Source organism: Solanum dulcamara, chromosome 12, assembly GCF_947179165.1.
Source record: "Solanum dulcamara chromosome 12, daSolDulc1.2, whole genome shotgun sequence".
NCBI classification, from domain to species: Eukaryota; Viridiplantae; Streptophyta; class Magnoliopsida; order Solanales; family Solanaceae; genus Solanum; species Solanum dulcamara.
The window spans coordinates 16156166-16166269 of record NC_077248.1 but is presented as its reverse complement, the minus strand read 5'-3'; the positions used below and the strand labels follow the sequence as shown (position 1 = coordinate 16166269).

General features: G+C 40.9%; 1 protein-coding gene and 1 long non-coding RNA gene across 2 annotated transcripts; both read left to right on the top strand.

Moving 5' to 3' along the window:
- The first annotated feature begins 5893 nt into the window (after nucleotides 1-5893).
- LOC129877265 (uncharacterized) lies at nucleotides 5894-7865 on the top strand. The gene is made up of 3 exons (XR_008763503.1): nucleotides 5894-6034; nucleotides 6820-6870; nucleotides 7842-7865. It is a non-coding gene; the product is annotated as an uncharacterized LOC129877265 (long non-coding RNA).
- A 1100-nt stretch (nucleotides 7866-8965) lies between these two features.
- On the top strand, nucleotides 8966-9847 carry LOC129875638 (uncharacterized). Its single transcript, XM_055950925.1, has 3 exons — nucleotides 8966-9100; nucleotides 9185-9346; nucleotides 9545-9847. The coding sequence occupies exons 1-3, from the start codon at nucleotides 8966-8968 to the stop codon at nucleotides 9845-9847; spliced, it is 600 nt and encodes a 199-aa protein (XP_055806900.1).
- Nucleotides 9848-10104: the final 257 nt, after the last annotated feature.

Here is a 10104-nt window from a genome sequence, read left to right as displayed (position 1 = left end):
TACAATAGTGTCTAGCCCGTAGCTCCTATTGAACCAGAGGAGGACCAACTGTGAGAAGATGCGGCCGAGGAAGGGGTAAGAGAAGAAGATACGGCAGAGGCCGAAGAACCTGCTAGGGGTGAGGCTCTAGTTGAGGAAGTACTAGGAGAAGAGGACCCTCCCGTGCCCCAAGATGAGCTAGGAGAGAATTTAGTGGTTATGGAAGAGGAGACTGCTGAACAAGTAGATGACACCCAAGCTGGGGTTTCTGGTCTTACCCCTCTAGACCCCATACTAGCATAGAAGATTATGGCTTTTGTTAGTGGGTTGGCTGGCACTAGAGCCATTTCCACCATCCCCGTAACACCATCTCCAGTTGTTTACCCATTTGTTACTGCAGCTTTTTTGGTAGACGAGGTAGTAGGCACTGATGCCTTCTTTAGACCACTCATGGGCACAGTGATGACCGGTATAAAGCTGACATGCTCACAAAGTTTTTAAAACTTAAGCCTCTAGTCTTTTATGGTTCTAAGAGTGAGAATGCCTATTAGTTCATCCTTGATTGCTATGAGAGGTTGCACAAGCTGGGGATAGTACACCAGCACAGAGTGGAGTTCGTAACCTCCCAGCTGTAAGGAGAGGCCAAGTAGTGGTGGAGGGATTATGAGAAGTGTCGCTAACTAGTATTGCATTCCCACTCAGTTGTGTCTAGTTCCATGCCTTGTTTCTAGAGAAGTATGTTCCACATACCTTGAGGGTTCACAAAAAGGATGAGTTCATAGCATTGGAGTAGGGTAGTATGTCAGTTGCCATCGATGAGGCCAAATTCTATACATTTTCCAGGTATGATACTCAACTGGTAACCACAGAAGAGGAGAAAATTCTGTTATTTATGAAGGGGTTGAACTTTGAGTTGGAGGTTTTGTTTGTTCACATGACTTCATCTCAAGAATTTCAATGAGGTCAATGATTTTGTGAAGAAAGTAGAGGGTGTACGACGAGATATGCAGGCCAAGACTTTGTCTAAAAAGCCTAAGAGTACAGTTCACTTTCAGGGATCCTATTATAGAAGGTTAGACAGGAAAACAATTGCAGCGCGACTGATTCAGTCAGTATTTCCTACCTTTATAGGTAGTTTTTAAGGTACTTCACAGCAGTAACTGGTCCAGGAAGGCCAAAGAGCTTCTTTTCAAGTAGCAAGACATTATTTGAGCAGGGCATATAAGGAGTATCCCTACCCTAGTGGGGAATATTCAGCACCTCAATAGGCCAGGGCAATAATACCCATAGGTGGAGGTGGAAGCAGTAGATGACGTCTTCAAAGTGGGCGATGAGGAAATTTGAAAGGTTATGGAGGCCGAGGTAATGGTAGTGCAGGTCGAGGAGAAGTGAAACTAGGCAAGGAGGTGGCCCGTCAAGATGACAAGGCTCTATTTTATGACTTTTTGGGCAAGACCAAGGGTGAAACGTCTGATGCAGTGATCACATGTACTATTTTTATTTATGACCGAATGACTACTATTTTGTTTGATCTGGGTTTTACTTAGTCATATTTTTCAGTGAGATATGCCTTGGGTTTTGATGTGATCTGTGATGTACTTGATGTCCCTATTCATGTTTCTACCCTTGTTGGAGAGTATGTTATAGTGACCCATATTTATCGTGCTTGTCCTATTATGTTCATGGGGTACCATACTTGGGATGAATTAGTGATTTTAGACATGAATAATATTGATTTGATCTTAGTCATGACTTGGTTGTCCTCTTGTTATGTTGTGCTTAAGTGTAATGCTAAGACTGTGACTCTAGAGATCCTGGAGAGGGAAAGGTTAGAGAGGAGAGGGTAAGGTTAGAGTGTAAAGAGGTGTAGAAGCCTAAGCCATTTAAGGTCATATCCTTTCTCTAGACTAGAAAAATGGTGGGGCAGAGTTGTTTGACCTATTTATCCCATATTCAGAATGTTGATGTAGAGTGTCTCCCTCTATTGAGTCTATTCCGCTAGTGTACGAATTTCCAGATGTATTCCCTACAAACTTGCCTGGTATGCCTCCCAATAGAGATATTGATTTTGTATTAATTTAGAGCCGGGTACTCGCCACTCTCTATTCCTCTTTACCACATGGCTCCAACAAACTTGAGAGAGCTTAAAGTTCAAATCCAAGAACTTCTTGACAAGGGATTTATCTATCCTATTGCTTCTCTGTGGGGTTCTTCGGTCTTGTTTCTTAAGAAAAACGATAGTAGCATGAGACTAAATAGGGTCACCATTCAAAATAATACCCATTTCCGCACATTGATGACCTTTTTGATCAGTTGCAAGGTGCATCAGCCTTTCCAAAAATTGACCTCAGGTTCAGGTACCATCAATTGAAGATTAGGCTCGAGGATGTGTCTAAGATAACTTTTAGAATGAAATATGGGCACTATAGGTTTTTAGTGATGTCGTTTAGGCTGACTAATACACCTACAACCTTCATGAGTTTGATGAATGGAGTTTTTAAGCCATTCCTAAATTCATTTGTGATCGTGTTTATAGATGATATTTTGGTAAATTCAATGAGTGAACGAGTACATACAAACCATTTTTACATTATTCTAGGTGTTCTTGGAAAGCAAAAACTGTATACAAAATTCTCCAAGTGTGAATTCTGGTTGTCTTCAGTTTCCTTCTTGGGGCATGTTGTTTTAAAGAAAGGGGTAATGGTAGATCCACAAATAATTGAAGTGGTTAAGAATTGGAATTGGCCTAACTTTGTGACTGAAGTGAGGAGTTTTGTAGGACTTACCAGTTATTATTGTCAGTTCATGAGGAACTTCGCTTTTATTGCTACTTACTTAGTAAGGTTGATTCAAAAGTAGGTACCATTTGAGTGGACTGACAAATGCGAAGAGGGCTTCCAAAAGATCAAGACTCTTCTGAACTCATCACCTATTGTGACCCTATCAGTTAAAGGTAAAGAATATATTATTTATTGTGATGCTTCACCTTCAGGTTTGGGTACTATGCTGATGCTGGATAAGAATGATATAGCCTATATTTCACGACAATTGAAGGTTCATGAGAGAAACTAATCTCTGAAGCCAAGTCAAGTCCAAAGAATTTCTATCGACTAAGTTTTTATATCAAATTAATTGAATTAGGACAATATAAGGGTTTTAGATGGAGAGAATTGTGATTCCGACACCCACATTGTGCTTGTATTAATTTGAATCGCAAAGAATAATTATTAGACGGGGAAGCCTTAGATTACCACTCAATCACACGGAATGGATCATGAAAGTAAGTGAGATTTTCTTAAGATGCCTCATAGCCTTCTATTCATAGATGTGGTGCACTTCACATTGATGACCAAGACTCTACTCGACACGGCATGTAAGACTCCCTAAGACACTCCTAAACCTTATGCTCTAATATAAAGTTTTTCATGACTCGAGATTAGGTCCTAAATGTGATACGATGATGGGAAATCCGAAGGATTCCAACCAAACCATCTTAGCATATATCGCATACATAAGGCAATTAAACACAATGAAATAAGGGGAAGAAATAACTCAACCTAGATTTCAAAGAGAAAGTAAAACCAACCCAATGTCCTAAATGGACTACACCTTTTAATCGTCTAAACATGCCTTTGTCTATACTTGATAGGGGCTTAGGACAATCTCCTATCTCACTCTAACCATAGAAGAAAGTCAAAGTAATCAACATAAAAGAAATTCCTGTCCTCAAATAAATGAGGACTCACCAATGACAACTCGGGAGTACTGAGTCAACTCTAGCCACAACTAGGATGAACGTGGTTGCCAGCCCCTATATTATAAGATAATGTAGGCAAAATATATGTTAGTACATAGAAGGTACTAAGTATGTGAGATATATATGAACAAGGAATAGAATATGAGTAATATAACATAGGATGCATGACCAATCATAATGAGCATGAACAACTTAAAACCATTTGAAATATCATGAAAACTTATGGTCAATACATCATAAATTTCATAGTAAAACTTACATCATTTTGTATGACTTGTGTGGGATATGAGTGTATTGTACCATCCGGGTAAGGCTAATGTGATAACCGATGCACTTAATAGATTGTCTATAAATAGTGTTGCCCATATTGAAGAGGGGTAAGAAGGAGTTGGTCAAGAAGGTACATAGATTGGCCTGTTTAGGTGTCTGTTTGGTCGATTCCAATGAGGGTGGTATTTTTGTTCAAAACGGTTCAAGATAGTGATCCAATGTTGGTTGAGTTGAAGAAGTTGGATGCCGAAAAAGTCATTGAGGTTTTCTTCCAAGGAGGAGATGGAATACTTCGTTACCAAGGGTGCTTGTATGTGCCTAATATGGATGGTCTAAGAGAGTTGATACTGGATGAGGCCGATAGTTCTCGGTATTCGATTCATCCGGGATCCAACAAGATGTACCGTGATTTGAATGAAGTGTATTGGTGAAATGGCATGAAGAAGGACATAGTGAATTATGTGGCAAGGTGTCCTAATTGTCAACAAGTAAAGGTTAAGAATAAAAAATCAGAAGGTTTGGCTCAAGACAGAGATTCCTACTTAGAAGTGGGAAGATGTGAATATAGAATTTGTGACGGGTTTAACTCGTACTAAGAAAAACCATTACTCTATTTGGGTTATTTTGGATTGAATGACTAAATTGGCACATTTTCTACCAGTTAAGACCTTTTATAGTGCTGAAGACTATGCTAAGTTGCATATTTGTGAGATGGTAAGACTTTATGGTGTCTCTGTGTCTATTATATCGGACTAAGGTACTCAATTTAGTCCACATTTTTAGAAGTTGTTTCAAAAGGGTCTTGGTAAGAAAGTCAAGTTAACTACCACTTTTAACCCTCAAACCAATGGCCAAGCCGAAAGAATGATTCAAACAGTAGAGGTTATGTTGAGGGCATGCGTCATCAATTTCAAGGAAAGTTGTGATGAGCACCTATCATTGATTGAGTTTGCCTACAACAATAGTTATCATTCTAGCATTTAAATGCTCCTTTCAAAGCTTTGTATGAAAGGAGGTGTAGGTCCTCAGTGAGATGGTTTGAAGTGGGTGGCATTGATTGGTCCTAATTTGGTATTAGATACTATAGAAAAGGTTAGACTCATAAGAGAGAGGTTGAAGATGGCTCAAAGTCGTCAAAAGCCCTATTCGGATGTTAGGAAAATAGTGCTTGAATTTGATATGGATGATTGGGTTTACTTGAATATTTCACCCATGAAGGGTGTAATGCATTTTGGTAAGAAAGAGAAATTGAGTCCTAGGTATGTTGTACCTTACAAGATATTAAGACGTATTGGCAAGGTGGCATATGAGTTAGAATTGCCATTTGAATTAGCTATGGTTCATCCGGTGTTTCATGTATTAATGTTGAGAAAGATCGTGGATGACCTAAATTCTATTGTACCATTGGAAGATGTGAATGTTTAGGATAATTTGACTTATAAGGAGGTTCCGATGGAAATTTTAGACCGATAAGTTGTTACATCTCGCACCTTTGCGCATTCGGAAAGAGGAAAAAAATATTTTTGGCTTGCAAAGAATGAGGTTGTAAATTATTTTATTTATTTCAATTAGTACCAGTGTGATGTTCAGGAAAAAAAAAGTGGTGTGGAAATACGGAGGAAGACCGAGGGTAAAAAAATTGGAAATTTTGGAAACTAATTTTGTGAATTACTAGTAAGACTTATAGTTGGGCTTTAAAAAAAATAATAAGGAATAAGAGAAATTAGGGCACAATACATGATATGGCCCAAGCCTTGAAAATTTAGTTCATTAATTATATTGGCCCATCATCTATTTAGTATATGTGTCTCTAAAAGTTTCAAGACTTCCAAAGAGAGCTAAGTCATCTTCCAAGAGAAGAAGAGACCGATACTAAAGGAAGAAAAGGGGAAAAATTCCAAGTTTTTCAACTTTGATCCAAAAATCTTATCTTCTTGAATTCTTGTCAAGTTCGAGGCCCTCTTCAACGTGGTATAATTAATTGAGCGAGAAAATTTCATTTGTGGCAAGTCGAAAATTCAAGAAAAGGTAAGAATTCTATCTTTTTATGTTATGGAAGAAGTCTATGTGTTGTAGCTAGTGGAATTAAGTGGAAATCATGTAATTATGATGCATGTGGGTGTATGACCATATGGGTGTGCAAGTGGGTGTGTGTGGTCATGTGGTGTGATGGTTGGGAGAAGAGGAATTGAACTTTATTTAGCTTGTTAGTGGTGTCATTATGGCGATTATGGTGTAACTAAAAGTTTAATAATTCGAGACGACATTGAAATTGGTTATAAGTTGTTATAGAGAATTATGTGATTTTAGTATAGTTTTTGTGTAATTATGGAAATAGAATTCTAGTATGTGGATTATTGTTATTCTTAATGAATTTGGAAGGAGACAATGCAATTTGGTAGTTTCGTTACATTCGTAGAAGTTTTGGGTGGATTATGGTTTTGGTGGAATTCTTACATATTGTATGGCATAATGTTAACTTCTTTCGAATTATGATTACGTGGTCTTGAGCTAGTAAATGAATATGAAATATTGATATTAGTTTGAAGGTGAGGTGGAATAGAACTTGTGGCCTTATGTGACAAAAGAGAAGAAGAAGAAAGAATTTTAGTGTAAATTGTGCTTTGTAGTAATTGTTGATATTATTGGTATGCTTGTGGGTGTTGTTGTTGATATTCTAGCCGAGTTAAATTCTCGGGGATGTTGAATTTATAGGGGAGGTGCTGCCCAAATTTTTGTAGGCAAGTAAAGGAAAAAAAAATTAAACTCTTAAAGGCTTATAATCTACAATTGGTAATTGTGACCATTTGTAGATTTTGGAAGAAACGGGATTTGAATTTGAGTGAGCGTAAGAAGCGGATAAGGTATGTAAAGCTCCTCTTTTTCTTGTTTTGGCATATCCTAAGTGTAGTAGGTTGTAATTTGAGTCTCGGGAAAAACTCTACTCATGAGAATCCAAGCTTAAATTTCCTAGAAATCCATTCAGTGAAATTGAATTAAAAATTCATGTATGTTGAAAAGAAACATGCAAATATCCGTAACTTCTACTTATATGACCGCATCATCCTACAACCTTGATAGATGACTCCGTAGGGCCAAATATTTGAAATTTATGTACGCCACCTCGGCTTGGCCAAAGGTGGGCCCACTAGCTCCGAAATTCACCTAGTTATCCTATCTAGTTTATTCTGATATAACATAAAGGGATAACTTTTGCCCATGAGTTTTCCTACAAAAACTAAGAATAAAATAATAATATCCTGATCGTCTCCTTATGTTCTAATACCCGTTTTGGGACTGTAAACATAATTTCAGAAATGTTTGATATATATATATGTGCTGCATTAGTTTCTCACTACTCCGCTCGTGCATATTACTATGATATCGTTCGCCGGAACCCGGGCCGGCTTTGTAATCATGCGCCCTATAATATACTCGGCAGTATGATGTGTTACGGGTCCCAAGACCTCGCCATAGGGACGGGTACCGTCTATGGTGATATGATGTGACATGGTATATGATATGTTCTGATGATATGGCATGCTGTGATGATACGATATGTTTGGGGTTGGTACGGAGATTTGAAACCTTCTGGAGTATGATGTGTTGTGGCACCAGCGCCAGGGTGGTGACCACGTTCTTACGCCTTATGCATGATTTTACTTGCATTATGTACATATGTTTTCAGTACAGATTTTGATGTTCTGGTTTGGTATGTGCTCCGTGTACCCTCTCTTTCAGTTATGATTTATATTCCTTACACATGTGCTTTACATATTCAGTACATATTTCGTACTGACCCCCTTTCTTCGGGGGTTGCGTTACATGCCCGCAGGTATAGACGTTCTAGATCTATCGGCGTAGGATGCATACCTTCTTCTACTACAGAGTGCTCTATTGACTCGCAGCCATATTTTGGTATATGCCTTTCTGATATACACACTCTTATGTATTTGAATATTTGGGTACAGCGGGGCCCTGTCCCATCATATGTTTTCGTTATGCTTTGGTAGAGGCCTGTAGATATAGGTGTGGGTCATGTGTCGTGTATGTTCGTTCGCGTATGATTTGTGTCTTAATGCGACCCCTTTTGTTATAACGGCCAAAACGGCCCATATGTTTATATATATGTACGTATCCGGTGACGCACCCTCCGTTGCCCCTTTTTGGTTTGATAAATTATTTTCTGCACACGCAGCTACTGAAATTTAGGATAGCCTGCTATTCTGATTGAGACTAATATTAAATTGGAATTATTTTGTAATATGATAATTTGGTATGTAAGTTCGTTTGGGTGTCCTAATAGGGCACCAGTCGCGGCCCACGGGGCTGGGTCGTGACAAAAGTGGTATCAGAGCGGTTTGTCCTCGGAGTGTCTACAGACCGTGTCTCGTAGAGTTCTGTTTATCGGTGTGTTGTGCACCACATCTATAAACAAGAGGCTGCAGGACATTTAGGGTGTTACTTTTCTTTGAATCTTAGATCGTGCGCGAGAGCTGTGCTATTAGGATGAATTCCTTTTCTAATCGGCTGTTGTATTTTTCAGTGATGCCTCCAAAAAAGGCGATGGCGGCCCAGAAGGGCAAAGCAGTGGTCGGATGGACGAGTCGAAGGCCGAGAGCTACCCGGGCTCGTGCTCAGACTATGCCAAATATTATGCCCCAGTCAGAAGGGTTTGCTACACCACCACCGGAGGAGCCTGGAGCAGCTCCCCCATTAGCTCCAGAGGCTCCAGCGCCCGAGCCTCCAGCTCCTCAGCCTAGGGCAGAGGATAGGGTACTAAAGGAGGCTGTGCAGTTGCTGACGACGATAGTAGCTGGTCAGGCTCGCGGACGTGGGCAGAGAGGTGATGATGATTACAGACGTGATAGTTTGAGGGTCCGCGATTTCCTGACATGTAATCCTCCAGAGTTTTTCGGGTCTAAGCCCGAGGAGGACCCCTAGGATTTTATTCGGCAGATGCAGCGCTCATTGAGACTGATCAGGGCTTCTGAGACTGAGTCTGTTGAGTTAGCTTCACACAGGTTACGGCATGTTGCGATTAACTGGTATGAGTCCTGGGAGCTGTCCAGGGGTGAGGGTGCTCCCCCAACGGTATGGGATGAGTTTGCAGCTGCCTTCCTCAGCCACTTCTTGCCTCCGGAGCTGCGGCGGGCGAGAGTTGATAGATTTTTATAGCTGAGGCAGCGAGGCAGGAGTGTTCGAGAGTACAGCTTGGAGTTTGATTCTCTGGCCCGATATGCACCTACTATTGTAGCTGATATGGAGGACAGGATGTATCGGTACGTGATAGGGTTAGATCGTTATTTGGTTGACAGCTATATGGCGATGGCATCTCAGGTCGGCGTAGATATTGGCTGACTATAGTTCTATGCGCAGGGAATGGAGGACCGACACAGGGGAGATTATTCTGGTAGAGATTGTGACAGGAGGCCGCCCAAGAGGTCTAGATTAGCGGGGTATTCTGGAGATTTCCGAGGCGAGTAGCCTTAGCAGCAGTCCGGTGGATATCTTCCTCTGTTAAGCCGGAGTACGCAGTCCGCCATCAGACGACTTGATGATGCAGGGCCGTCTGGGGCCGGCCAAAGTTCTAGAGCATCAGGTCCACAGACGAGCAGAGGTTCTGGTCAGTCTAGGCCCCCTATGCCTCGGTGTTCTTATTGTGGGAGATCACATCCCGGGGAGTGCTATCGAGCTACAGGAGCCTGCTTTTCTTGCGGCCGTCAAGGCCATATCATGCGAGATTGTCCGTTGGCGAGTGGTGCAGCTGGCGCAGTTCAGCCGGCAGGATCAGTTGCTGGTTCATCGTCTACCCCTCCAGCTGCACATTCTGCGGGATGAGGTATGCCATCACTGGCAGGCCGTGGTCGAAGTCGTGGCGGGGTTTCTGATTCTAGCGGTCCTTCAAACCGTATATATGCATTGGCTAGCTGCCAGGATCAGGAGGCGTCGTCAAATGTTGTCACAGGTACATTATTGGTTTTCTCTCGATCTGTATATGCATTGATTGATCCCGAATCTACTTTATCATATATCTCTCCGCTCGTTGCTAGTAAAATCGGAATAACTCCCGAACCTATAGAGCCATTTGAGGTAAA

What these genes read in the sequence shown, in the direction of transcription:
- LOC129875638 (XM_055950925.1), top strand. Translation starts at nt 8,966, where the DNA reads ATGCAGCGCTCATTGAGACTGATCAGGGCTTCTGAGACTGAGTCTGTT. An exon ending in GTGAGGGTGCTCCCCCAACG is followed by an intron (nt 9,101 to 9,184) that starts GTATGGGATGAG and finishes AGATTTTTATAG; the next exon opens with CTGAGGCAGCGAGGCAGGAG. An exon ending in ATATGGCGATGGCATCTCAG is followed by an intron (nt 9,347 to 9,544) that starts GTCGGCGTAGAT and finishes CGGAGTACGCAG; the next exon opens with TCCGCCATCAGACGACTTGA.